This window comes from Pezoporus flaviventris, unplaced genomic scaffold (genome assembly GCF_033815535.1).
Source record: "Pezoporus flaviventris isolate CSIRO_AGI_PZ_B2104156 unplaced genomic scaffold, CSIRO_AGI_Pfla_v1 ptg000025l, whole genome shotgun sequence".
Classification (NCBI taxonomy): Eukaryota; Metazoa; Chordata; class Aves; order Psittaciformes; family Psittacidae; genus Pezoporus; species Pezoporus flaviventris.
Genome location: NW_026892573.1, coordinates 25,265,284 through 25,292,895, shown reverse-complemented (window position 1 = coordinate 25,292,895; position 27,612 = coordinate 25,265,284). Strand labels below are relative to the sequence as shown.

Genomic DNA, 27,612 nt, shown 5'->3' with positions numbered 1-27,612 from the left:
AATGATACACTGATGAAAGTTTTCTAATCAGTATGTCAGTGGTACAGAGCTGTGAGTGTTGTCTTGCTGTGAAGAGCATTGTTCCAATATCTGCTTGTCACAGTAGGAGTTCTTCATAACTTATCTGTGAAAATGTTATTTGAATGCCATATTAACTTGTAATAGTTTTCTGGGAAATATGTGTGCACATCCTCCTTGCAGTCTGCCTCTTCATCTTGTTAGTCATAACATTAAAAACAACTCCTTTATAATACATACATAGTTGCTCCTCTATTCCATGTTTATACATCAAAGACTACATTTTTTACAGCCTGAGATTTCAGCAGCTCATCTTAACCCTAATGTTCTAAACTGGCATTATTTTGAGTATTAAACTTCATAACTCAGGTAACAAATCTGGGCTTTATTGACATAAGGGTAAAGCAAATCCTGAGATCATTTGCTTGTAGACTTTTTTTCTGTTGTTGTTTAGTTTTGGAAGAAAAATACCAACAGTTTCATACTCAGTTGCGTGAATGAGTTTTTCAAGTCTGGCTATGTCTGCACCCTGCACTCAGTGCTTAGCAGTGACCTTTCCTAAGAGCTTTGAGCAATTCTTCTGTAAGCACAGAGGCAAAGAGGGGTGGGTGCACTAACCAGAAACACCATTTTGATTGCCTTGATTCCCTCCTGTTTCTTGTGTTGGTATTAGGCAGTTTCTGTTTAAGCATGTATAAAATGGCTACATGATGCCATAATGATGGTCAAGATCACATTATATATCATCATATCTATATGCAGTAGGAGGTAAGAATATGCTAGTTAGCATGAAACTTCTGTATTAATTCTTTTCTGATTTTTCTGTTTCAGTACTTCGTAAGTCTACATAGCCTAAAAGTGCTAAGCTGGGCTGACTACTACCTAACTAGATAGTGTCAACTTAAATTTCTGGAAATCTGTGGTAAGGTTTATGGCAGCATTGACAGGAGACAGTTAAACAAAACCCCAGAGCTCCTTAGGGAGCTTCTTTCAGTATTTCAGGATAGGAGTATTTCAGGATATTAAGCAATGCCATTTCAGATGACTTCATATAAGTGGTTTGTATGCAAACCATGAACATCTAGCTTACTGTTTCAGGATTGTCTTCTGATAGTACAGAAGATGGGGTTTTGAGAGAAACAGCAAGGTGCCCTTGGAAGCCCTCACTGCCTTTTACCTTGAGGCACAGGCAAGAGAATTTGTCTGGGGCATCTGAAACTCAGCTGCCTGAAGGAGAGATGTACCCTTACAGAGAAAATCAGATCTTGGAGAAATCTACTGGAGACTTGAGCTCCTACTTAGAGGACAATACACGTTTCCAAGGTATTCACCATTTTAAAACATCTTTGTGCTGTGCTCTCCTCATACAGTAGTTCACTCAATGTTATATGTTAGTCTGTAGCATTTATACTCAACATATTTTAAATTCAGCAAGGATTCTACATGCGACACCTTTGCTGCTTCCATGTTCTTTGTGCTTTGCTTTATGTCCACATAGTGTAATAGTGGAGCAAAAAAATAAAGGTAAAGGGTAGTCTGGTCAAGTGTCTGATCATAGTTTAGTTTTATGCAGCTTCCTGCTACCATGGCCAGGCTGTTTGTTATCTCTGTCAATCCTGTCACTTGTTTATGCACAACTTTTCCTCTCAGGAAGGTAGAGACAATAATATCTAACACTTTATTATTCATGTAGGGTCACAGAATTGATGAAACTGATTATCAGACAGGTGGGAGTTCTGTGCTCTCTAGAACAATGTGGTGTTTCATGAAAATAAGAACATCTTTCTTGGTTATCATGAAGTTAATGCTAGTATTTGAATGAACTGCTTCCTCCTGGAACATTTGAATACCTAGAATCATAAAATTATAGATTAATCTAGACCAGCAAGGACTTCTGGTTACATGGTCCAAGTTCTTCCGGCTCACAGCAGAGCAAGCTGAGACCAGGTTGCTTAAGGCCTTGCCCAGGTGAGTCTGGGTATCTCTGAGGGCAGAGATTCTGCACATCCTGGGCAATACTTTAACAACTTTCTTCTCTCCCTCCCCTCTCTTCCCTCTCCTCCAGCCAGAATTTCCTGTGTTCCATTTTACGTCCATTTTCTCTCTTTCTTTCACTGAGTATCTTCAAGAGCCTGACTGCATCTTCTCTATACTGTAGAAGACAACAGAAATTTCTCTGCCCTTTCCCCCACACCCCAGATCCTTTTCTTAAGATGGAACAAACTCAATCTTTCAGTTTCTCTTTGCACATTATTTGCTTCATCCTTCCTTTCTTGAATCGTCCTTGTGGCTCCTCACTGGACTTGCTCCTCTGTCACTGTGGGTTTTGTACTGGGAAGCCTATAGTGTTTCTGCAGTCTCACAAGTGCTTAACAGAAAGCTTACAGGCTTCAGCTTTTCATTTAAAAACAAATTGCATCAGTGTAGCACTTTTCTGCTGCTTTTATACCTGTGTTGTATCAGGGTGAAAGAATTGAGTGCTGTAAAGATTTATTTTTTCTGCAAGCTCATTTGTATACTTGCAGAACTGTATCTGCTTTACTTACTGCATATAGAAGCAAGGTGTGATGTGTCCATGGGCTTTTTATGAGAGGGGTGTTGGGGTACTGGGGTGTGTTTGTTTTTATAGCAATGTCTTTTTTTTACAGCTCTAACAGCTGAACTCGATTTTGCTGAAATGGAGAGACCTCTTCCAAACTTCCATCACCAGTTCTTTCAGCCTCTGGAACCAAGTCTTGACTTTGATACTTCATCATCCTGTTCTCAACACAGAATTTCACAAGACAGTAGAGAATTTAGCAAGGTACTACAGAAAATCTCTGGAGGAAATACTTGAGCTTAAGATTTCTGTAGGATTTTAAATCTATAATGCCTGTACTGTTTTCTCTTTAGAAGAAATGCAAAAATGATTTTTGGTACATGTAGAACTGAAAGCGTTTTTGATGGTTATAGCAGATAAGTGATCCAAAAAATCAACTACTGTTAGCTTTTCATCTTTCATATTTCTGAGAAACTGAATCTTTAATCAAGATCATTTTTGTCTTCCTGCCACTAGACTTCAAAATTTTCAACTCAAAGTAAAGATGCTTCTACATCTCTGGAAGTGGGAAACTCCAATTTGACTATACAAAGAAGCAGTCTGCCTTCTAGTCTGGCAACAAACAGGCCAAACAATGGTACACCAGAAGAGCAGTCTGTTGAAGGAAACCTTACTCCAGGTATGTGCAGCACAGTCGGATCAGTGCTTTCAGAACCAGCCTGTTGCCAGTATGTAGATACCAGGTTTGCTGTGTTGAAACTGGGAAGGAACTCTTCACTTGTCTGTCAGTCCTGCCTTGAAATGTCTTAACTGTGCTGCTGCTCTCACACACAGTCTTCTCCACTACCTTTAATGGGCAGAACTCCTAACTCTTGAGAAGTTTTGTTTCCTCAATAGTTGTGACTTTAATACAAAAGCAGACCTGCATATTCAAGTCACTGTAATGTGTATTGTGTTACTTATTACTTGTGCAGTAATTATGACGTTAGTGAAGAAATATCAACTCTGGCTGAAACTGTCAGTTCAGGTACTTTTCCAAATATTTATTCATGGATATCCATCACTGTTCAAGTTTGAGGAAATTAAGGAAGTTCCAAAAATTGATTAAAATTTTGAGGAATATGTGTTAAAATCTCTCACCTGACTCATTTGTCTTTGATCCATTGCATCCTTCAAGAAACCACTGCGTTTCCTTCTCCACTCTTAAATCACACAGGCAGTCATTATGTACTGCACACTGTGGTACGTGGTCTGATTATGCAGTGGCTTTATCTACAAAATAAAAGGGAAAAGAGAGGAAGGAAATAACTTTTAGATTACAGTGTAGTAATTAATTTAGTAGATTAAAAGTTTGTGATTCTACAGCAGCATTAAATTAACTGCAGCTCATAACAGCAAAAATACTTTTTCATGTTGAATTCAAGTTAAGTTTATGTATCCTAAAGAACCAATCTAAAATTCCAAATGCAGCTAGCAGTGATCTTAATATTTTTGAAGCTCTTTTCAGAACAAAACATTCAAAACTTCAAAACATTCTATTTCTAAATTGCTTATACGAACAATCTTTGTGCTTTAAATTTAACTGCACTATCTCCCCATCCCTTAAGTGGTTTTATAATCCCAAACCAATTATTGTTGTGCTTTAAAACCGGGTGGAAAATAACATAGGCAACAGGCTAAGCAAGTCAAAACTGTTTTGGGTTGTCAGTTCAAGGTAGGTTGATACCTAAGTCCATCATTGGGAGAATTGTCTCTTGATGGCTGATGTTACAGTGTAATTCCTCACTTGCTGTGAACAGCTGTTATCAGGGGACAATATTCTTTATGCAGTTAGAACTAGATATTTTGAAGGTGTCAAAGAACACACAAAAAAACATACTTAAAGGAAATTGTTAAAGATTCATGTGGTATATTCCTGTGTGTGTAAAAAGCCTGTTGCTAGGATGGTGCTGGAGTATGTGCAACCAATGTGATCAAACTTGGGTCAGAAATGAATACGTGTAAAGAAGTTCTTGATTGTGAGGGTGCTGAGGCACTGGCACAGGTTGCCCAGAGAAGCTGTGGCTGCCCCAGCCCTGGCAGTGTTCAAGGCCAGGTTGGATAGGGCTTGGAATAACCTGCTCTAGTGGAAGGTGTCCCTGCCTGTGGCAGGGAGTTGGAACTGGAGGAACTTACGGTCCTTTCCAACCCAAACCATTCTGTGATTCTATGAAACAGTCCTGTTGTTTGTTTGGCACATGTTGTACTGCTGAAATGCCTCCATGGTAACAAAAAATGCTGATACCTGGTCTTCCTCTTTTCAGGCCTCTGCTGGAAGAGAAATAGTATCTCAGTTTGTATGCACAGATCCTAAGGGAGAGGTAATTTAGGGTACAGTGTTGTAACTTGTAGGAACATCAGTCATTGTTACAATTTAGATGTTTTCTTCTACTCTGAAGAGTTTCTGCCCAATTAAAGGTGTTTTGGTTTGTTTTCCTCCTGTTTTAGACTCTGTTGGAGGCAGAAAAAGACTCAAAGGACTTCCATTTACAGACAGTAAATTGTAAAATCCATTGACTTTCAATGTAGTTATGTCAGCATCATCCCAAAGTCTGTTCCTAAAAACAGAATCGTAGATTCATGGAATGGTTTGGGTTGGAAGGGACCTTAAAGCTCCTCCAGTTCCAACCCCTGCCACGGGAAGGGACACCTTCCACTAGCCCAGGTTGCTCCAAGCCCCGTCCAACCTGGCCTTGAACACTGTCAGGGGATGTGGCAGCCAGAGCTTCTCTGGGCAACCTGTGCCAGCGCCTCAGCACTCCCATGAGGAAGAAATTCTTCCCTGTATCTTAAACATATTCTAAGAAGCAGCAGAAGGTGTTGTTTCTTGAAGTTGCTTTGTGTACAGTGAAGAAACCGTTTTATGTAATGTTAACAGTGTTAACAAGTTTGAGGAAACATAAGTAGACTGGTTTTAAACAAAATGTTTCTTCTTATTTGGCATACTTTTTATTATACATTACTGAAAAACCATACTAGGGAGGGACTTTTTGAAGTGGAAATTCTGTTGTGTTGGCCAGAATTTTGACTGTTGATAATTTTTGTAACAGGATCTGAGGAATCTTTTCACCCATTGCCATTAGAATCTACTCTGAGCGGTCACTGTCGGAACACCAATCAGCTAGGGGACGTTAGTGCTGTGTTACAGGGGTGTTCTGACCAAACCCCTGGAATGAGAAAGCAGGGCAATGAGAAGTGTATTTCACCTGCCAGAGAATACAAAGAGCTGGCAAGAAATATGGAATCTATTGATCTGCAGTGTTCAATGGAGGATCTGCAAAATGAAAGCCTGAATCCACTGGAAGAGCAAGAATTTTATCCTCTAAATACCACACCAGGTACAGTGGATGACACTTCCCCTCAGCACTTGCTAAAAGAGACCATGTCTTCTGAAAAATCACCTGTGGAGATACTGGAGAAGAAGTTTGTTAAGCTTCCTGAAAGATCAGTTCATTTACATGAAGCAAATAAAGCTGTGGAGCTGGATTCTCAGTGCAATAGACATACAAAAGAGCCAGATCAAAGCTTTCCAGATGAACAAAAATCTTTCAGGATTCCCAGAGAAACCAACTTGGAAGACTCAGACCTCCGTTTCCAGGCTGTTGTACAACAGAGTGGTTCTGTCCTAGAAAGACATGAGAAACACTCTCGTCCTGTGCCCAGAAGCTCATGCTCTATTCCAGTCTGGGTGAGTAGAACAGATTTCCAAAAGCAGTCATTTGTGCAGGCTTCATTGTTAGCTTTTTTTCCTCTGTGTGTTGTTGCACCAAGTTATTTTAGACCTTTAATATCTGAAAGCTTGGCAAATGTGGATTTGATGGTTCTAGTTTAAGACCCATGTGTTTCCTGGACTTCTGTCCTACTACTGCTTTCAGATCATGGCACTGAAATAATCAGTACCTAAAATGAGCTGCAGATCTCATGATTGTTGTGGAAGCTATATCTCCATTGCATCTCCCTCTCCCAGCACCAGTTGGTACCGCATATGTATCTGCATTGCATGGCACAGGTACCTCACTGAGCAGCCCCTACACCCATTTAGAAGCCTGAAGGAGGTAAATAATCAAAGCATAAGCAAACAGCTTTGATGTAGCTTTAAAAGAAGATAAAAAGTTTGCCCTAGAGCTGAGTAGTTTAAACTGAAAGTGAGTGGAGGAGAGGGGGAGATTTTCTTGTTCTTTGGGTTATTTGTTCAGGCTTTTTTAACACTGGTCTATAACATACTTTGCATTGGACTTAGTTTCCAGGGTTTGCACATGTCAAAACCTCAGGCAAACTGCTCTCTGCATTTCACTTCCTGCTTGGGGGCAGATTTTCTTCATTCTGTACATCGAATGAGCCTCCTCTTTCTGACAAGATAACAGCTGTTGCTGGGAATAGTGATTTTATGTCCTTTTTTGTTACACTGATGTCTTGTGTAATTTGTTTTCTAGGAGACAGAGTCAGGGTGTGGTATTATGGAAGAGCCTGAGCTCACTCTGATAAGCTCAAACGACATCAGTATTGCAGAATCAGACATTGAACACAGTAACCAAGGGAAGATTAAGGAGGATAAAATAAGCAGCCCAGCTGCTGTGGATCAGTCTGAATTTCATGCTTTTACTGAGGTGAGTCTTTATTATCTAACGTAATTATGATTTTAACTTAGGCTTAATCCTAATAAGGAGAGGCCCCACTGTAGCAGTTAATCCACTGTTGCAAAGCAATGTTAGGGTTATCTGTGCTTAGTAATTGCTTGGATCATCTTTGTTCGATGCTGTTTTCCACACAGATCTAATAGATCTTGAATTTGGGCTATTCCTTAAAATCACTACCTTGTCATATCGGTGCAGTTAGTTTGGGAAGACTTCTGCTGAGAAATAGAACTGTCTTGCTGGCAAGACTAACTTGTATCCCATTAGTTGAAGACTTGAATTGATAGGAGAGGGTGGGACAAAGCTACAAACTAAACAGGGAAAAAAAGGACAAATCCCTTCCCTTGTGGATGGAGCTAACCAGGCCCACACAGCAGTTTGAGGTCTATGGGGAAAGTATGGTCAGCTCATCGTCCTGCCATGCTTCATGTGCCTATGGCATGCTTGTGCTTATGTAAAGCAAAGGCAGTGAATTGTAGTGGTACTGGTTTGTAATGGCTTGGGTGGCACAGCAGTAACATAGACCCAAGTGATCTCTGTTAGATAAAACCATGATCCAGTTGTGTGAGGCATCTAGAACAGATCCTAAAAGTGCTCAAGGATGGGTCTGTAAAGTAACCAAAGTGTGGACAAAGTACACAAAAGGTGTAACAAAGTAACAAAGTGGAGGTGGGTGGCTGGAGGCTGTATTTGGGCAGTAGGTGTCACCTTCAGCTGCGAATGGGGTAAAGGGACAGAGCAGTGAGAGTAGTGGGGAGAACCAGAGGGAAGAAAACCACATCCATTGGGATGGAGTTACACAGCCCTGTGTTAAGAACCAGCGGGTGAGATCTGGTGGGCAAAGGATCTTTAATGGATTATTCTAAGTTTTAAAATGTTTTCTAGAAAGTAGCTTTTGAATGCTTACCACCAGGATCCCTTTCTGGTGTTCTTGTATCTGCTATCAAGGCAAAAGAGTACATCTTGTATCTGCATTGGGTCTATGTTACTGGTACAGCACTGCCACTTCACTCAAATTTGTTGCGTATTTTAAGCACTTCCATCACCGATTCCTTCTGAAACAGGAGAGAGAATTTCTGCCACTAGTTCCAGATGCAGATTATTCGGTGTTTGCAAGGCCTGACAGTTCTTCCAAAGCTCGGAGTCCCAATGACTGTCACCTCCCATCACCTCAGACTGCAGGTAAGTGTCAGTCGTAGAATCACAGACTGGTTTGAGTTGGAAGGGACCTTAAGATGATCCAGTTCCAGCCCCCCTGCCATGGGCAAGGACACCTCCCACAAGAGCAGGTTGCTCCAAGCTCCGTCCAACCTGGCCTTGAACACTGCCAGGGCTGGAGCAGCCACAGCTTCTCTGGGCACCCTGTGCCAGCGCCTCAGCACCCTCACAGGAGAGAATTTCTTCTTCATATCTAATCTCAATCTCCCCTCTTTCAGTTTAAAGCTATTTCCCCTTATCCTGTCACTACATGTCTTTGTAAAAAGTCCATCTCCAGATTTCTTGCAGTCTCCTTTAGGCACTGCTCAAAGTCTCCCCAGTGCCTTCTCTTCTCCAGGCTGAACAAGCCCAACTCTCTCAGCATGTCTCCACAGGAGAGGTGCTCCAGCCCTCAGAGCATTATCATAGTTTCCTCTGGACTCTTGAGCAGGTCCACATCCTTCTTGTGCTGGGGGCTCCAGAGCTGAACACAATATAGTGAAGTATATTCAGTGTACTGAATACATACTTCACTGTACTTCACTATACTGAAGTTGAGATAGAGAAGGTCTTTATAGTATTAAAATCATTAATTATATACACCTGTCCCTTAAAAAATGTAAAGCATCTTTTACTTAGGCATGTGCCTCTTGCTGCTCAGGCTTGAGCTGTAGTACATTTTCCCCAGGTTTAACATGTGTCTTATACCTACAATATGTCGGGGGGGGGTGTGTTACAACTACTTAATTTTGAAAAATTATGTTGTGTGTTATCATTACTATCATATTTTGTTACTTGGTTTTTATTTCCTTCTAGGCCCAAGCTCTGTAGCCAAAGAATGTGTTTTTAACTATTCTGACAGTGTGGGACATCAGTAAAACACTGAAGCATGTTTTGTCAAGGATGAGCAACAGTAACATGAAAGTCAGGAATTGGCAGAACTTAACTGTGTCAAGGACTTCTTAGGTCCTTGATTATGTTTTGAGGCATCAAGATGCTTTTATTTGTCACAGTTGTCTTGGCAGAACCACTTAGTTATTAGATTCCATAGGCCTGAACTGCTGCTCATCACTCGTAATGTCACTCTCAACAGTGTGATTTACCAAAATAGTCACGTTCAGCATTTTAGGAGAAATACATTGACTTGCACAAGTGGCTAGAGGTGATACTGACTTGCTAGAGGTGATGCTGCTCATGGCTACAAGTGAGGAATGTTCAGCCTGTTCACTTTCTCTCACAGTGATGGTGTTGGAGTTTGCGGCTGCACCCGGAAGCTTGCAAGAATCTTTCTTAAAACAGAAGCAGAACTTCATCCAGAAATCCCTGAAAAGAGTAGAAGGAATAAAAACTAAAGAGAGAGCAAATGAGAAACCAGAAGCCAGGCGGTCTCACAGAGGAAAGTCTGAGAAGTTAAGCAGGCAAAAAGAGTCTTCTCCTATCTCTGGTAGGTTTATCTGGGGCCAAACACATCATTGGATATCCTTTCAGGTGCTGTTTTGCGTCCAAGAGCAAAATTTCACACTTGTTGCATCTTTACTTACTACTGCAGACTAGGCTATTCTTTGTCTTCTCAGGGATGTGGGCAACTTTTTCCCCACTGCCTGGCCACTTCCTCAGTGTCACAGAGGCCCTTATGGGTCTTCATCCTGTTTTTACCTTCTGCCCACATGTTTGTACTCGTGTTTCTGCAAATCACAGTTGTTTATCAAAGAGCAACCATGTTAAGGGAACTGATGGGCAGCAAAGCTGGTGAAGGGGCTGGAGCACAGGTCTGCTGAAGAATGGCTGATGGAATTGGGAAGGTTTTGTCTGGAGAAAAGGAAGCTCAGGGGCGACCTTATCCTCCTCTACCTGAAAGGAGGATGGAGCAAGGTTTGGGTGCCAGTCTCTTCTCCCAGGTAACAAATGATGGGACAAGAGGTAATGCCTCAAGTTGCACCAGGGGAGGTTTAGATTGGAGATCAGGAAAAATTTCTTCACAAAAAGTGTTGTCAAGCATTAGAACAGGCTGCCCAGGGAAGTGGTGGGGTCACCATCCCTGGAAATGTTCAAAATCCATGTATGTGAGGTCCTTGGTGACATGTGGTGGTGATCCTGGAAGTCCTGGGGTAATGGCTGGTCTTGATCTTGAAGGTCTTCTCCAACTTAGTTGATTCTGTGATGCATCTGTGAAAATGGGGAGCTGGAAGGCAGCTGGTAGGAAGCACAGCTGGCTTGAAGTGCAGGCCGCAGCCTCATGAGGGAGACTGCAAGGCTTTAACACAAGACATCCCCTCCATCAGGTCCATCCTGCATTCTGCTGGCTTATCTTTGTAATGTCCTTTAAAACCCTTGGAAAACCTCTCACCTTTTGCATTAGCTGGACTAAAGGTGTAAATTTAAGATTTGTCTTTCTTGTTAGGAAAAAAAGGTGCAGTTGCCAGTCAGTTGAAGAAAGTAGGAGAAGTGTCTTCTCCAGGGGACAGGAATTCTGGAGAAACCGGAATGCGTCAGCGTACTTCAAGGTATGAACACAAGTGGAAGAAGCGTGGATTAAAACCCAGCAGTTCATCTGTATGTTGTGAAGGTGACCACTCAGAGCAGTTTGTGATCTCCCAGTGCTGTGTAACACAGAACTGAGAGAAAGGCTGAGTGTGTTTTCCTGCTGGGAAACCCTCTCGCAGTGCTGGCTGTAAGAAACCTGCTTCCTCTTCCTGCTGAGGCAGCTCATGTAGAACTAGATTAAAGCTGAAGCCAAGGTCACAATTGCACCTTGGCACTAAGGGCAATGTGCAGCAACTGCATCCCTGAACTGGGGGTTAGAAGTAGCCAAAAAGGAATTTGATGTGACTCTGGATTATGGGAGAGTGAAGTCAGAATTTCTTAATTTCTAGCAACTGAGACAGTATAAACCTTTAAAAGTGTTCGCTTACTGCAGCTTTGCCACTTGCTTCTGACAAACCAATTTTTCCCCTACTGTTTGTGCAGACTTTATAATCAACTTGCAGAAGTAAAAATGAGAAAGGAAGAAAAAACAAGGCAAGAAACTTATGCTAAGAACAGAGAAAAGGCTAAAGAGTTTCAAAAGGTAATACAGTTTATACAACATTGTCCTACCTGGTCCATTCTCATTTCACCAGGCTTCTACTCAGAGTAATCTGACATAGGTGTGGTGCGAGTACAGCTGAAACAGTGACTGTCAAACCAGTCTGGCTTTTAAGGGATATCCCAGTTCAGGATTTCCCTGCCAGCACTGTGACGGCCTCAGGTTGGTTTTCTGGTGACTTGAGGTGGAGCAAAAATAGGCTGTTAGGGCTTTCAGCAGCTAGAAGGGCCACTTGGCAGAAGAGCGGGAGGTTATTAGTCTAAATGTGACTGAATGTCCATTATAAGGCAGTTTTGGGAGGGTGGGGGCTGGCTGCTTTGGCTATTCCAGATAGCCGGAGATTGTGCCTAGCTGAGCACACCTGAGCTAAAGGGTGTAGGATCCCCTCTGGGTTTGCCTGTAGCTGCTCTACAACAGGGGCTGAACCAGAGGCCTCAAGCTGTTGGTTCTCTGTCCCCTTGCTAAGCCTCACACAGCTGGAAGTGCTTTATAGTCCTGCCAGGCTGAAGCTGCTCCTGAGGCTCCAGGCACACATCCTGCGTCTAGCACTGACCACCTCAACTTCTCTGTAGTTGAGTGCTGCCCTTGCATTGTTTTACAAATCCTGTCATTAACAGGAAAAAAGAGCAATAAGCACACATTCCCCTGGACCTGTAGAAGTTTTGGAGCAGTAGCTGGACTCACTGCTCTGCCGTTACTGATGTCCAGGTTACATGTTTTAGTCCTGTCACTCAAGCTACACTACACTAGTATGATGTTTTTTATTTGCAGAAGATGCTGGAAAAACTACGAGCCAAGAAAACTGGGAAAGCACCATGACTGGCTGAACACTTAACAAGACTGTCCTGGTACAGGCCAGGAGCCTACAAAGTACCGCACTTACATTAAGTTCATTGTGGAGCCATGAGGAATCCTCAGCTTTAAGCTGTAGGAAGACTGTGAGCAAACTCACTTTTCCCAAGATCCCTACAGCAGCAGACTGACTGTTGCTGTAATCGTGCTTTGTCTCGGACTGACACTGAAAAGCCTTTCTGGATGGGCATCTGTATTTTAAAGACAGATCGTCCTAACTCCTGTAATACACATGTATAAAGCGTTTTCTAATAAAGCTTTTTAAGATGACACCTCCAGATGAAAGACATTTCCTCTGTGAAGTTTAACATTCATCTGTTCTCTGCACTATGTGATTTAAGATGAGGACATGGGAGCTCATGCAGTCAAGAGGTGTATCTAAATCACATGGAGGGAAGAAAATAAATCCTTTACCCTGTTACTCCTTCCAAATTCCATCTTTCTACCCACATTTGCCAAGCTCCTGATTCAAAGCCAAGGAATTACATCATGAGGACAAATGCAAAGCTTAGCTCCTGCTATGTGGTCATGAGCAGGTGGAAGAGCAGGGCCACTTCACTGCATATTTAAGATACAGAACAGTTTGAGCTTACTTTTGATAAGCCATTGACTACACTTCAGGCTTGTTTTCACTGAGCTTTTCAGTCCCTGGTACAGTTGCTTGTACTGCAGTTGCTGAAGCTATTTCAGAGCAAAGCCAAAACCAGCTTGTCATTCTATGGGGAGGAGAGATGGAGGCTTCTTGCAACAGAACAATCAGCAGAACAATTAATGGTCTCTCCTTTGGCTGTAGTGGCTCTGCAAGGGCTCCTCAGGCTTTCATGCAGAAATACTCCTGCTGCAGCCTCAGGGGAAGAGGTGTAGCCTACACTTTGCCAGGGCAGCAGCTGCCATGATTTATTCACACACACAGACATGTGCTTACACCAAAGCAACAGGAACTAATCCCAGGCTGCAGCTCTGACATTGATTTTATTTAAACATTCTGATATTCTGCACATTCTCTCCTGAAGTTCAGGACAGGGAACTGAGAGAAAACAGCTGATAAAGCTTTTACTACTCAAATTAAAACTTGATCTATACTCTTGAGTCTTCTGCAACAGCAAGCTGGCAGCTTCACATCCTCCCACAAGGGCACTGCAGGCAAGTTGTGACAGAGGGTAAGGACAAAGGCTCCTGTGCTTCTGAACCAGTTTCCAAACACTGCACACTACTTCAGTGTCCAAAGCAGTGAGGGGAGTTAGGCTGAGTGATTAATAATAAATTACTGCAAGAAACACTCTGGATAAGGTTGTTTTTAGAAGAGCCATTCAGTTCTTTGCAGCAACAGCACCAGGACCTGAGAGAGGAAAAGCATCTGTTAGCACTTTTAGCTCATTGAGTCCAAGCTTTAACCCAGCACTGCTAAATCCACCACTAAACCATGCCCCTATACACATCTACACATCTTTTGAATACCTCACCAGGGATGGTGGCTCCAGAACTGCCCTGGGCAGCCTGTTCCAATGCCTGACAACCTTTTTGGGGAAGGAATTTTTTCTAGTATCTAAATCTAAACCTCCCCTGGCACAACTTGAGGCTATTTCCTCCCCTTCTATCCCTTCATACTTGGGAGAAAAGACCAGCACCCAAATGCCTCCATCCTCCTTTCAGGTAGTTGTAGAGAGCAATAAAATCTCCCCTGAGCCTCCTTATCTCCAGGCTGAACAACCACAATTCCCTCAGCTGTTCCCCATAAGCCTGTGCTCCAGACCCTTCCCCAGCTTCACTGTCCTTCCATGGACACGTAAGCAGCAATGAAGTTACAAGACAGCCTGTGCCACAATTGGATCAACGTGTTCTTCAGTTTTCCATGCTGTGGAAGTCAGCTGGTTTCAGCATTAAACTGATCAGCCTCTTCCTACATCAACATCTCAAAAACCCTGAGGGCAGTGGATAAACATCCTTTTCTAGTCCAAAAGGCCCAACTACATCAGGTTTATCTCCTCATAAATAGACCATAGCACACAACACGTGTCCACGGCATCCTGCAGAGGATTTCAATGTGCGGTCACCGCGTTAAGAGCTGCTGGTTTCTCAGCCATGCAAACCCTCTTTGAAGTGACCTCAAGTTTCTCTGTAGCACCAGCCATTCTGCTAAGCACTCACCTTCAGACTCACTTTGATGGCAACTCTCGGTTTCTCAGGCCTCCCACATGCAGACACTATGGGTCAAGGAGTCAGATTTGGTTAGAGAAGAGTTCACAAACTGTGTGTAAATTGCAGAGAAGCTTTTTTGCCCCTGTGTGCACAACAATCCTCTCAACAGCAGCTTCTGGAACCCAAGTTACAACCTTTCTAACTAGAGCTTTTACTACTCTGTAGCTTCAGTGTTGGAGGTGCCCAAGGATACGGCCACACACATGCACCTCAGCCAGAACTTGTTTTTAGCAGCAGAGGGGAGCAGCACGTCTATGACTGACAGAAAAGCTTTATTCCCAGCAGACTTAGTGCCACATGATGTGGCAGTTCAGGAGTCTGATGGCTTTGCTTTATGGTCATGTCCACAGCTCACCAGAAACAGCAACATCCCAGGCAGCCTTGGTAATGACCAGATCCTCTCCTCACTGCTGTTAGGTTGGTGATAACCTAAATCTGGAGCTTACATCAATACTCAAGTTGCCCATCCCTTCTTATTAGGGCAAATCAGTCCTGCCAATATATAAGCCAAGCTGTGTACCAACAAGCCTAAAAATCACAGGATGGTTTGGGTTGGAAGCGACATTAAAGCTCATCTAGTTCCAACCCCCTGCCACAGGCAGGGAACCTTCCACTAGACCAGGTTACCCCAAGCCCCATCCAACCTTTTAAAAACTCCATGTCCAGAGGAACTCCTCACAACCAGCAGCAGTCTACTTCAGAAACCAGCACAAACTGCTGCACAACAGTGACATCCATTTAAAGTATACAGGCACACGCAGTGACTTGCAGATAAGCAGCCTGCTCAATACTGCCAGAATCTGGGCTGACAACTGCCCAGTTCTCTCTACAAGACAACCACTTCCACACTTCTCAAGAACAGTTTACTGAGGCTTCCATGTTCCAGAGTCACACAAGTTAACATACAAACTATGAAGTAGCATGAAAGCATCTCAATTGACCAGCATCTTGGTGCTTACCTGTCACACAGGTTATCTTCTGCAGCTCATCCCTTCAACACAGCAACACCCACTTTACTCTGTATCCTAAAGCACCTGTTAGAAAGAACAGACAGAATGCACTTGCCGAGTTCCAGAGACAGGTATCCAGTTCTTATACTGAACATGCAACTAGAAAGTGAGTACACTCAAATCCCAGAGCAGGGCAAAAACTGTATGAGCAATAATACCAGGTTTAACAAACACAGCACAATGAAAACCAACGATGCCAACACTGACCTCCTGTAGCACTGATCTTTGAACACCCCAGCAGAGAATGCTGCTGGGTGCAGATACCATTCAGTGCAACACCCACAGTGCTTTTTCATCCACAACTGCTCGTTTAACAGTAAAGCTTGTATGCACCAGTTAGTGTCTACTGATGCAGTTGCCATGCAACCCTGAGGGAAAACACACTGTGGATTTCACCTAACGGAAACAGCAGCTTCAGAATTCTTCCACATTTTTGGCATGGAATTTATTACAATCCTTACTGTGAAGGATTTATACTTCTTTCAAAGTACTTTGCTTGGTTTCCTTTAAACACTGCACTCTACAGACCAGAAGCCAGAAATTTTAACTGCATATAGTAAACTGGCTGAGCTGCTCAGAAATTTAACTCTTTAAACCCCAAACTTTACCCAAGTATTTGCTGCTCAGTATAAAACTATCATATATAGTGATATCTCGGAGATATGGTTTGGCGGTGGTCTTGGTAGTCCTGGGGTAATGGTTGGACTTGATCTTAGAATCGTAGAATCACAGAATAATTAGGGTTGGAAAGGACCTTAAGATCATCTAGTTCCAACCCCCCTGCCATGGGCAGGGACACCTTACGCTAAATCATATCACCCAAGGCCTCGTCCAACCTGGTCTTGGACACTGCCAGGGATGGAGCATTCACAACCTCCCTGGGCAACCCATTCCAGTGCCTCACCACCCTAACAGGAAACAATTTCCTCCTTATATCCAATCTAAACTTCCCTTGTTTAAGTTTTAACCCATTACCCCTTGTCCTATCACTACAGTCCCTAATGAAGAGTCCCTCCCTAGCATCCCTATAGGCCCCCTTCAGATACTGGAAGGCTGCTATGAGGTCTCCACGCAACCTTCTCTTCTCCAGGCTCAACAGCCCCAACTTTCTCAGCCTATCTTCATACAGGAGGTGCTCCAGTCCCCTGATCATCCTTGTGGCCTCCTCTGGACTTGTTCCAACAGTTCCATGTCCTTTTTATGTTGAGGACACCAGAACTGCACACAATACTCCAGGTGAGGTCTCAGGAGAGCAGAGTAGAGGGGCAGGATCACCTCCTTCGACCTGCTGGTCACGCTCCTTTTGATGCGGCCCAGGATACGGTTGGCTTTCTGGGCTGTGAGCACACACTGCCAGCTCATGTTCATTTTCTCATCAACCAACACCCCCAAGCCCTTCTCCTTGGGCTGCTCTGAATCTCTTCTCTGCCCAACCTGTAGCTGTGCCTGGGATTGCTCCGACCCAGGTGTAGGACCTTGCACTTGGCATGGTTAAACTTCATGAGGTTGGCATCAGCCCACCTCACAAGCGTGTTAAGGTCCCTCTGGATGGCATTCCTTCCCTCCAGCATATCAACCGAACCAAGGTCTTTCCCAACCAAGTTGATTCTGTGATTCTAAATGCAGGAGAACACACCATGTTTGTAAGTTACCTGAAGCTCAGGGAGATGCCATAATGCTGCCTCTTTATCTACAGCCACCAAAACAATTCTCATGCTTTCATAACGTAAGGAGGAATAAGCCATCCAGAAAACTCAAACCACAAGAAGTGTTAGCGATCAGGTACCCGCACAGAAATCCCATGCAATTCATGTTAGTTACACCTCAACTCCCAAAACACACCATCTCTTGACTCTTACCAAGCTTTTCCACTTGAATCATCTTTGCTATTTGTACCAAAACACAAGCCAGTACCTAAAGGAGAACATGATGTGTTATTACAGCTCCCTGGATGCTACATTAACATCTGTCTTGCAGTTTTATCCCACAGAACTAACAGGTAGTTCAATGGGTAAAGCGAAACCACAAGTTTATTCTGTGAGGCATTTCCAACGACACGAACCTACAGAAGAGATCCTATCGGGATAGACCTCAGCACTTCTGGTACTCTGAACTAAAGCAACAGGTAAAAATCAAGCAGACTGAAACTGTCATCTCATACAGAACCTATTGTCTTTTTAACTTGTTTCGAGACACTTGGGGGAAGAAAGAGGGTAAGTGATACTTCATCTTCCCCCTTTGTTAGTGTAACTCCTTCATAGCATTAAAAGTTAATGTTACCTGAAAGGCAAAGAGAATGAACTACAAAAGTGTATACAAACAGAATCCTCTAACTTCCCTGCTAAACATAACTTGCTTGTAGAAATGAAGCTATCAGTGCAAGACGTCAAGCTGATCAGCTCCTTTTTGACTGAGACATTTGTACAAATGGTTTTGGACAAAGTCAAAACCAGTTCTAAACAGAGTACATTCTACATCACAACACCGTAACACAGTGTAGAAACAAGTCCCTGAAACCCCCCCAAAAGTCACACAGACTTCCCACCACTGAAAACCAGAGCCCTTTCACCATTAAGGAATACTCAGAACCCCATGTCATACTAACCAGCTCCAGAAGAGCCTTCAGATTGCCATGAAATGACATCCGGCGTTTCTTCTGTTATCTTCTCTAATCACATACCACCTGTAAAGGCAGGATCGGGTCACAAACTGACATAGTGTGCACGCAAACCAGCAGAACCTAGAGCAGGGCTTGGTACTCAAGTGGTTCTAACCATCACAAGCACTCCTGATAGCCTATGTGGAATCACGCTTAACGTCTGAATATTCTCCTAATTTCACCTGACAGCTCCTCTTCAATTCTGTTTATTTTAAATAAAGACACATAGTCACCACCTTTGCTTATACAAAACGCTGCATGTTAAATACAAGATGCCCAGAATAAGTGCTATAAAAAGGACGCTCGTGTGGTGGGTTTGTTCAGAAAGGCCATTCTCACTCACTCTTTTCAGAGCAGTTGAACATCTTGCCAATCATCACAACAAGCTTTCTCACAGCATTCTCAAGTTTAGGGGGAGAGAAGCTCTGATGTTTTCTAAAGCAACACAGCATCTTCTCAGTTAAGAAGAAAACAGCAAGTTTACAGGCTCACCAAGATATAGCCAGCTAACCTGCAACAGGCAAGGGTTAAAAAGCAATCTGCACACCAGCTTACCAAGATGCTGCTTCAGACCGGACTACCAGGTGGACTCCCTAAAAAGTAAGTTGTTGCATCTGAGTAACAGTTTGAAGTTTAAGTCTTAATAAGTTACTAAAATACTGAATGAAGAGTATCTATCATAGAATCACAGAATGGTTTGGGTGGGAAAGGACCTTAAGATGGTCAAGTTCCAATCCTCTGCCATGGCCAGGGACGCCTCACCCTAAACCATGTTGCTCAAGGCTCTGTCCAGCCTGGCCTTGAACACTGCCAGGGATGGAGCATTCACCACTTCTCTGGGCTGCCTGTTCCAGTGCCTCACCACCCTCACAGTAAAGAGCTTCTTCCTAATATCTAACCTGAACTTTCCCCCAGTATGAAGCAGACAGACTGTGGTCCAGTTATGCTATCCGAACGCTAATGCCAAAGTGGGTTTTTTGAAATCAGAGCCATGGCCCAGGCTATCACACCACTGCCAACAGCACCTATCCACTATGTGAGAAACCGTAGTGCTATGGCACAGAGGTACAGCTAAGAGAGATACCTGACAAAGCAAACTCCTATGACATCACATTTTAAAGCTTACAAATATGCTCTAATAATCCATCTACAAGAATGCAGTGCTGCAAGTGTTCTTCCCCCACCTGCTAATTCTACTTCCTCTAGTAGGCAGGATGCAGAATCTAAACAAGCTCATCCTTGGGATTCTGCAGTAGCTGCATTTTCAGCTAAACTGCATAGCTGTCCCACTAAGTGAACCTGTTACAGGTCTCATTGTCACCACTGCAATTAACTATACAGTGAGGAAAGCACAACCTGTTCCTTTTCTAGCCACGTTTTTCAATTCAGACACACAAGTGAGTTGTGTCTATTTGTTGACTAACGTGGCATAACAACTCTTCACAATGGCTGCCGAACAGCTTCTAGTTTGGAAGCCCAGCCAGTTAACTTCAGCAGAAACATGTCACTTATCTGCCATCTGGTGCCTGGATTTGTGTTTCAAAAATCAAATCCCGCTTCCTTGTAAAAAGGCAAGCAAAACTTAAGACTTGAGCTTTTATGATCCTCATCCAACTACCTCCCCACCTAGAAAAAAACAACTATTTCCTCAATACTTACCCTCAAGTAGATGCTTTCCATTGTGTTCTAGACATCACAGGAATGCCCTTTTAAGAAGAAATATTTTCAAGTAATATCATTATAGCTCCTCAATATTGCATTTTACAAGCTTTCCAATAAGAAACTTTTAATGTACTTGTTTCAACAGAAATACCAAGTTTAACCAGCACATAAGCATGGAAACCAACGATGCCAGCTGCTGAAATACTGTAGCACTGCTTTTTGAACACCCCACCAGGAAAACACTGCTGGGTGCAGATACCATCCAGTGCATAAGTTAGTCTGGTTACTTGCTGTAGAAATAGTACTTGCCTGAAGAAATCTGATACCCTTAAGCTGAAGTTCAGCAGAAACACAAAACTTACCTCTTTCACCAATGTGCTCCACAGGAGTCCACTCAAGTAACAGAGTTGTACATCAGAAACCAGCTAACAGCCATAAGAACTGAAGCACTCAAAAGATGCTGTGCTCAATCTGCAGAGCCTGGAAAGAAATAGATGTAATTGCACTACACTTCTGCAGATCTGTGACACAGAACCCATGCCCTAGGTTCATCAGTATTTGAAAGAATTTCTGTTTGAACACATGCAAATACTGTCCCTTCATATACGTAACACAACCAATATGTTCATCAGCTGTGGGTTGCAAAAGAAGGTTTTTTTCTAAGCACTAGGTTCCAGGTTTTTGTCTACAGCAACAGACAAAAACTGAACACGTGCTGGAACAGACTGAATGCAGCAGCTTTTAGTTTTCCACTGCTTTTGAAACTACATTTGAAGCTATGTCTCAGTTTCCTATACAGTGACCATTAGGAACTGTCACCTTTCACTATCATCTCTTCTATTTTGAGACACAGGTGCACTCTGGACCAAAGGAATTGTGGCAAGGAGTTCAGTATCAGATACTCCGCTGTAAGAACGACTTACGCTGTGTCAAGCTGGTGTATTATCTAGTCTGGCACCCACACTACAGCATCAGCCAAAGAAGAGACTATGCTCTTGTCAGGTTTCACTCCTTGCCCGGCTTTAGCTCAAGGATTCTCATGTTACAGATGTTTTCCTGTCCTGTAATCTTACACAGCATTTTCTTGCATGCCACTTCCTAGGCTGTCGTGGAGCCACACAGACTTTGTAACATCCTACAGGAAGATGTTTTAGACATTTAGACAGCTTTAACGAGACGTAAGTGGAAGACTAAGAGCTTCTCTCTGCTGTCCCCATTAACCAGTTAACAGCTTACCTTTTACATCAGGAAAACCAAGTGGCATTTCCTCCTCCAAAAGCACCATAAACTGGAATAAAGAAGAGCAAAGGAATTCAAACTATCAGATATGGTCAAGCAACTGAGATTCCTAAAGCCAAAGGCTATGTTTCAGCAAGCAATGTAACAGTTGTGACAAGCCTGATTTTCATGTGATTTATCCAGTTCTAATCAGAATTGAAATTTAGTTCATTTCTGAGTCACTCAGCAGTTGAACAGAAAAATTCATCACACGAACTGCAGAATGAGCAGGACCCCACATAACACCTTGCTACACCTTACCCTGCAAGAACCCCACTCCTAGATCCAGGATGAGTCTTTCAAGCCATAGAGTATCTCTCAGGTAGATCCCTAAAAGAGTTACATTTAGCCATTAATTTTGGACCAGTATTAAATGTCATCTTCCAACAACTGAAGAGTAGTTTTTACAGTCTTACTCCCTTGAGCTACCAAGCTGCAACTGGAAAACTCCAAACCTTCTTTACAAAGATTTGGGACCCTAACAGAAGCACACAGGGAATGCAACTTGACCTGCTCTAATAATCACACTGAGCACCTACTGTAAAATTCCTCCCACTGTCAACTGTGTTTTGAAGGAAATTAAACAAGCAGATATTAAATCTTTTCCTGACAACATCCCTGTTTGGCAGACTGTTTTTAACTGCTAAACAGCTCTGCTGCTGACAATGATTTGTTATTAAGAGTGACACATATCAGCTTTGCTTTTTAAATCTTGCCGATTCACAAGTAAACTTCTTAGACACTTTTTTATTGACACTGCTACAAAGACAGCCTTGTCATCAAGTCAGCCATCTTCAGACATTACTAAACGTTCACTAGTCACATTCCCAACTGCCTAAAACGCCCCTGGGAGAATATCTGCAACTGGGGCCATGCTTGTTAAATTTCCATCTTGTGCTTAGTCATGTACACATCAGAATTCATTCAGGACAGAGGAGGGCGAGGGAAAAATCTTGCAATCCAAGATACCTGTAGCAGCACAGTGTATTTTAAGGTAACTTCTAATTCCAGATTACTGGATTAGATTCAGGAGCACAGAAATTTTCTGAGAAGTTATTCACATGGAACAGACAACCTCAATCACACAAGTCCATTTCATCATCATCTGAATGCATCAACCATATTCTCCAAGAAGCTTTTGTCCCAGTTGACTAACCACTTTGCACTTTTACTGTTGGCACTTGATCTGCTTAAAGTTTCATCTTCAACCTTGACTTAGCTCTTGAAGTATTTCACAGCATATCCTGCATTTCCTCAAGACAGAGAAAATGTCAGCTATGAAAGGGTCCAAACTGTCCCTTGTAACTCCAGTAGATGTACATGTAAACACAGAACCATAGAACCAACTAGGCTGGAAAAGACTAAGACCATCAAGTCCAACCACTACTCCAGCACTGCCAAGACCACCACCAAACCATGTCACTGAAAGCTTCATCTACATGATTTCTGAATATACTTTTCTACACTGTGCTGCTGCTGTGTACAGTATCTGGACCTTCTTTTCACAGAATCATAGAATGGTTTGGACTGGTCTGGTCCTGTGAATCACTGGTTAACAGAAGCTGAGCTGCAGGAGCATTTCAGCAAGATCACCAGCCACTGAGTCATGGATATTATACACTTGACACAGGACAGCACAGAAGACACTTATAACCTGGCTTTTGCTAAGCTTTTATTTGTTTTGTAACTGTCTCAGACACAAGCCCAATATACTCACCTTAAACTGCATGTGACAACATTGAGTGACCACTGCCATCTCATTTGCCTGTTCACCAACGTAAACCCACAGAAGCCCAAAGTTCTCAGGTGCCGTCATATTCCTCCTCTACTTCAACCACTTAATTTTGCACATTTCTTTTCTGGCTTTGATTTTTTCTTACTGGGGATTTTGCTGCTTAGAATAAAAGAGCTGTTCTCCTAGAAACATAAGACAAAGGGATACACAAGACTAGTTCTGAGATACTTAAAAGATAATATTTTGGTAGTAACTTTGCAAACTTTTAAGAACTCTTCAGAGAATTCTGGATCTCCTAAACATTCCAGCATTATTTCAAAGAGGAGAGAGTGTGGGCTCTCAAAGCAACTTCCTTACGGATTAACAAATCCAAGATTCACAGGTTTCCCACAGTTAACTCTGGATCCAAGATCAAGATTTAAGTACTCAAAGCATCATCTACTAATTCTTTAACCTCTGAAGAAAAACATTAGGCAGTTTCTGAAATGAAAGAATATTTACTCACCACTATTCTGACATCATGGTCTTCTTGATTATCAGAATTCAAGCTGTCATCATTATCACTGAAATAAAAATTCAAATCAAGCTCTGGACTTTTACAGTTAGCTCTGGACTAAAAAAAACTGTCAACTATTTTCCTACTACAACCCCTCTATTAAGAGAAACCTCCTAATGTGTATGGCAATGCTACAGCTTATCGATGTACAATACTACTACTTCTACATAAGACTGCTTTCAAATGATGGTTTCTACAGCAGAATTGCAGCCTCACAAACAGCACTGGCAGGACAGCAGCAGAATAAAGATTCAGTGACAGACATGAACAGTAGTATAGAGATATTTAGGACTGCACAGGCAAACAGACTAGGATGTCAACAAGCCAGAAAACAAGCAAAATACAACCAGGAAAACAAGGGGATGGTACTCAGCTAACAACATTACACAGCTTTCTTAATGATACTGTTATGATATTTCTTAACAGTATCTCCATACTGCCATGAAACAAGATTAAATTCCACTATCATGCACAAGTTTCTCCCAACATTGAGATAAAATCATTTTGCACAATGGCTTCAACAAGTGGCACAGGAAGGACTGGTTCACTAGTACTCATCTCATGTAAAGAGTTCAGCGTCCAGATGAGCTCATTTGCATTTATTCTACAGAACTTTGCTACTTCTGGAGGTTGTACTGAGGTGGGAGGTGGTCTTTTCTCACAACAGCAGTAGAACAAAAGGAAACTACCTCAAGCTGCACCAGGGGAGGTTTAGATAGGATATTAGGAAATATTTCTTCATCAAAAGGGTGATCAGGCATTTGAAGAGGCTGCCCATCATCCCCAAAATATTAAAAAAACACATAGATGAGGCCCTCAGTGACACGGTTTAGCAGTGGTCTTGGCAGTGATGGGGTAATGGCTGGACTTCATGATTTTAAAGGTCTTTTCCAACCTAGTTGATTCCATGATAAAGGACAGGATAGTAGGAACTGAATTTGATATACCTATAACTGTCCCAACATCATATGCTACTGCAAGCAACTGTACTACCTCCTGAATTCCTCAACTGTGCTAAGTAGTTGGTTGTAATGGCTTGCCTAGGACAGAGCTAGCTTCAGGATGCTGTTCTTGAGATAACACAACTAAAAGCAGAACTGATGTCCTCCCCACACCACTGAACAGGGGGTAGACCAAGAGCAAGGGGGGGCTGGGCTGGAGTGTCATGCACCTATATTAAAGTATAAAACCCCAGAAGTCTTATACCACCTAAAAATATAAAGCTAAACTTACTTTGTCTCCTGAATAGGGGAAATTGGGCCTTCGTCATCCAAGTATTTGTGTTTTCGTTCCATCATACATTCTCTTTCCAAGTCTTCACTAGCCTGAAGATCTTTTAAAGCTTTTTTAAGATGTTCTTCATATTTAAGCATTTCAATGTACCGGAAATATCCCTTTAGAGCTGCTTGCTGAAGAAAAAAAAGTAGCAAACACATCAGGCGAGATATTACCTGGTCTAGTGGAAGGTGTCCCTGCTCATGGCAGGGGGTTGGAACTACATGAACTTAAGGTCCTTTCCAACCCAAACCGGTCTATGTCTGACTGCCAATTTAACCTTGCTATTTTTAGAGTAAAGAAATAAATAATACATCTATCCCCCAAAATAAGAGGACTCACCTCATAGCCAAGAACCATCTTCAGGGGAGTATGTTTCTTCCCATAATATTTTTTAAAAAAAGGGAACTGAGCACCTCTGTGTAGAAGCCTTCTCCTTCGCTCCTCAGGGGAGGCAGTCAGTGCTGGCCTCCCCACAGGCATCTGTGTGCTCACATATTTTGACTTCTTCCTCTTCTTCTCTGGGCCACACATGTATTTTTGGCGTGCAGCAGTCTTAAACTTTTTCCGCCGGAAGTGATAGTCAAAAATGGCTTTCAAATCGTATTTTGACTTGTGCCTCTTTGGAATTTCTGATGGTTTTGGTGGACTTGGAGGGGACAGAGAAGAATCTGAGGAGTTTTCATTGTCAGGCACTCCTGTAACAGCTTCAGCTTGTTGCCCTGAAGACTCAGATTTCCTTTTTTGCTTTGCAGGGGCAGTGGAACATTTGGGATGGTACCCACTGCCACCAGCAACAGAGACGTCACTGAGAACAAGAAAAAATACTTAGTTTCAATACAATATAAACTTTTGTGATATATGACACAGGTTCTTCACATGAAAAATTCTAGAGATAAAAACTCACATTTCTGAATCACTGCTGTCCAGCAAAACCTCAGGTGAAGCAGCTGACGATTTACATATGTTAAGCTCATCTGAAGATTCATCAGAAGCAGCATTCCTTTGCCTTGAACACTCCATCTGTGTATTTGTTTCCCATGCATGTATTTTATGAGGTTTTACCTGCCGACTGCTGATTAGCTCTTGGTCATCAGGGCAATCAGTGCTAGAAGCCTGGGATCCATCTGTATCAGTCATGTTTCTGTTTGCCCTAAAAAACAATTCAAGACATTAAAGAGCAGCATTCCCACAACATTCTCCTGGAGAAACTGGCTGCCTACAGCTTGGATGGGTGCATTCTTACCTGGTTAAAAAACCTGGCTGGATGGCTGAGCCCATAGAGTGGTGGTGAACAAGAGTTAAACCCAGCTGGCAGCAGGTGACAGGGCTGCTCCCCAGGGCTCAGTTCCAGGGCCAGTTCTGTTTAATATCTTTATCAATTATTTGGATAAGGGGATTTAGTGCACCCTCAGTAAGTCAGCAGGCAACACCAAGTTGGGTGGGAGTGCTGATTCACTGGAGGGTAGGAAGGCTCTGCAGAGGGATCTGTAAAGGCTGGATCAATGGGCCAAGGCCAACAGTATAAAGTTTAACAAGGCTCACTGCTGGGTCCTGCACTTGGGCCTCAGCAATCCATGCAATGCTACAGTGGCTGAAAGGCTGCTTGGTAGAAAAGGACCTGGGATGTTTTCAACAGCAGCTGAACATGAGCCAGCTTGTGCCCAGGTGGCCAAAACGGTCGAAAGCATCCTGGCCTGTATCAGATGGTGGCCAACAGGGCCCAGGGCAAGGACTGTCCCCTTCTACTCAGCACTGGTGAGGCCGCACCTAGAATGTTCAGTTCTGGGCCCCTCATCACAAGATACCCAGTTGCTAGAGCAAGTCCCATGAAGGGCATCAAAAGTGCTGAAGGGCAGAGCACAAGTCCTGTGAGGAATGGCTGAAGGAACTGGGGTTGTTTAGCCTGAAGAAAAGAAAGCTCTGGGGAGCTCCTATTGCTCCCTTCAGCTATCTGAAAGCAGGTTGTAGCAAGGCGCGGGACAGTCTCTTCTGCCAAACAAGTGATAGGACAAGAGGCAATGCCTCGAGTTGCACCAGGGGAGGTTAAGTTTGGATACTGGGAAAAATCCACTGGCACAGGCTGCCCAAGGAACTGATGTATTCACCACCACGGAAGTAGTCAAGACATGTAGGTGGGGCATTTAAGGCCATGGTTCAGTGGCGCACTTCGTAGCGCTGTTTGTGCATGGCAGTAGTTAACAAGACCTTAAAGGTCTTTTCCTAGCTAAACAGACTGCAGACAGCACTGGTTCACCCAAAGCCTGACAAACCCAACACCGAGCAATGTAACAGCCTAACATCAAAGCAGGTACATGAGCAGCAACAGCACTCTAGCTACGCAGACTGCGGCTGGTACTTACAGTCAGCAGCTCAGTATCATCCACCACCTTTATTACAGCTCTGTTCTTAACATCTAGCACCATACAGTCCCTTCGTAAAGAAGCACAACATATAACTGCCTATTTTAAACGTCTCTCAAAAGAGCAACGATCACTTCTCCAGCACCTCAGGCTAACAAACCGCTCCCTTTCCCCCACCCCGCACACCGCGACTGCCCTCAGCACTCTGAGGCCGCCACCACGGCAGGCATTCTGTTCACGAGCACCCGCCGGGTTACCACAGGGCACGGACATCCGCACCCCTCACCGACGGCCGCTACACTGCCCACTCCCGGGGGTACCCCAACCGCGGAAGGCCGCACCCGGCCCGGCCCCGCAAACGAAGCAGTCGGCGAGGGTGCACGACTCAATAGCATCGCTGCCACTCTTCGCCTTCACCCACAGCACCCGTTCCCGTCGCCCCAGCGCCGCGGATGGCGGCGGATGATGAGCAACCCCCCCGCTTCCCCCTCTCACCTCACGTCTCGCCGCC

The 27,612-nt window shown here is 43.3% G+C and overlaps 2 protein-coding genes, 1 long non-coding RNA gene and 8 other non-coding genes across 15 annotated transcripts in view; 1 reads left to right on the top strand and 10 right to left on the bottom strand.

Annotated features, from left to right (window-relative positions):
• CEP295 (centrosomal protein 295) overlaps positions 1 to 12,451 on the top strand; it is a 37,875-nt gene extending 25,424 nt beyond the window's left edge. For all 3 annotated transcript variants that reach the window (XM_061457914.1, XM_061457913.1, XM_061457912.1), the window contains exons 19-28: positions 1,117 to 1,341; positions 2,667 to 2,821; positions 3,074 to 3,236; positions 5,647 to 6,284; positions 7,030 to 7,203; positions 8,295 to 8,412; positions 9,668 to 9,871; positions 10,829 to 10,931; positions 11,395 to 11,494; positions 12,284 to 12,451. In XM_061457914.1, coding sequence (XP_061313898.1) covers positions 1,117 to 1,341; positions 2,667 to 2,821; positions 3,074 to 3,236; positions 5,647 to 6,284; positions 7,030 to 7,203; positions 8,295 to 8,412; positions 9,668 to 9,871; positions 10,829 to 10,931; positions 11,395 to 11,494; positions 12,284 to 12,331 — 1,928 coding nt within the window. In that variant the 3' untranslated portion in view covers positions 12,332 to 12,451. The remainder of the gene's footprint in view (positions 1 to 1,116; positions 1,342 to 2,666; positions 2,822 to 3,073; positions 3,237 to 5,646; positions 6,285 to 7,029; positions 7,204 to 8,294; positions 8,413 to 9,667; positions 9,872 to 10,828; positions 10,932 to 11,394; positions 11,495 to 12,283) is intronic.
• On the bottom strand, positions 1,335 to 4,153 carry LOC133271635 (uncharacterized). Its single transcript, XR_009744206.1, has 3 exons — positions 3,698 to 4,153; positions 2,565 to 2,775; positions 1,335 to 1,868 (listed from the first exon to the last, which is right to left on the bottom strand). It is a non-coding gene; the product is annotated as an uncharacterized LOC133271635 (long non-coding RNA).
• A 1,577-nt stretch (positions 12,452 to 14,028) lies between the features above and the next one.
• On the bottom strand, positions 14,029 to 27,254 carry TAF1D (TATA-box binding protein associated factor, RNA polymerase I subunit D). 3 transcript variants are annotated; one of them, XM_061457889.1, is made up of 14 exons: positions 27,102 to 27,254; positions 25,646 to 25,891; positions 25,081 to 25,546; positions 24,697 to 24,872; positions 23,413 to 23,470; positions 22,890 to 23,089; positions 21,434 to 21,502; positions 21,131 to 21,182; positions 19,892 to 20,374; positions 18,788 to 18,825; positions 18,179 to 18,256; positions 17,433 to 17,487; positions 15,523 to 15,597; positions 14,029 to 14,568 (listed from the first exon to the last, which is right to left on the bottom strand). In XM_061457889.1, exons 2-6 carry the CDS (start codon positions 25,876 to 25,878, stop codon positions 23,003 to 23,005), a joined length of 1,020 nt encoding a protein of 339 aa, XP_061313873.1. In that variant the 5' UTR covers positions 25,879 to 25,891; positions 27,102 to 27,254; the 3' UTR covers positions 14,029 to 14,568; positions 15,523 to 15,597; positions 17,433 to 17,487; positions 18,179 to 18,256; positions 18,788 to 18,825; positions 19,892 to 20,374; positions 21,131 to 21,182; positions 21,434 to 21,502; positions 22,890 to 23,002. The 3 variants fall into 3 exon arrangements, with proteins under 3 accessions (XP_061313873.1, XP_061313872.1, XP_061313874.1); XM_061457888.1 differs by lacking the exon at positions 21,434 to 21,502 and having other exon boundaries at positions 14,030 to 14,568; XM_061457890.1 differs by lacking the exons at positions 17,433 to 17,487; positions 21,434 to 21,502 and having other exon boundaries at positions 14,030 to 14,568.
• LOC133271793 (small nucleolar RNA SNORA25) lies at positions 14,342 to 14,471 on the bottom strand. Its single transcript, XR_009744263.1, has one exon. It is a non-coding gene; the product is annotated as a small nucleolar RNA SNORA25 (small nucleolar RNA).
• On the bottom strand, positions 15,712 to 15,848 carry LOC133271792 (small nucleolar RNA SNORA8). The gene has a single exon (XR_009744262.1). It is a non-coding gene; the product is annotated as a small nucleolar RNA SNORA8 (small nucleolar RNA).
• On the bottom strand, positions 17,538 to 17,669 carry LOC133271795 (small nucleolar RNA SNORA18). Its single transcript, XR_009744265.1, has one exon. It is a non-coding gene; the product is annotated as a small nucleolar RNA SNORA18 (small nucleolar RNA).
• Positions 18,547 to 18,619, bottom strand: LOC133271790 (small nucleolar RNA Z40). The gene has a single exon (XR_009744260.1). It is a non-coding gene; the product is annotated as a small nucleolar RNA Z40 (small nucleolar RNA).
• Positions 19,530 to 19,662, bottom strand: LOC133271794 (small nucleolar RNA SNORA1). The gene has a single exon (XR_009744264.1). It is a non-coding gene; the product is annotated as a small nucleolar RNA SNORA1 (small nucleolar RNA).
• Positions 20,026 to 20,164, bottom strand: LOC133271791 (small nucleolar RNA SNORA8). Its single transcript, XR_009744261.1, has one exon. It is a non-coding gene; the product is annotated as a small nucleolar RNA SNORA8 (small nucleolar RNA).
• Positions 20,485 to 20,611, bottom strand: LOC133271798 (small nucleolar RNA SNORA40). Its single transcript, XR_009744268.1, has one exon. It is a non-coding gene; the product is annotated as a small nucleolar RNA SNORA40 (small nucleolar RNA).
• Positions 21,318 to 21,389, bottom strand: LOC133271800 (small nucleolar RNA SNORD5). Its single transcript, XR_009744269.1, has one exon. It is a non-coding gene; the product is annotated as a small nucleolar RNA SNORD5 (small nucleolar RNA).
• Positions 27,255 to 27,612: the final 358 nt, after the last annotated feature.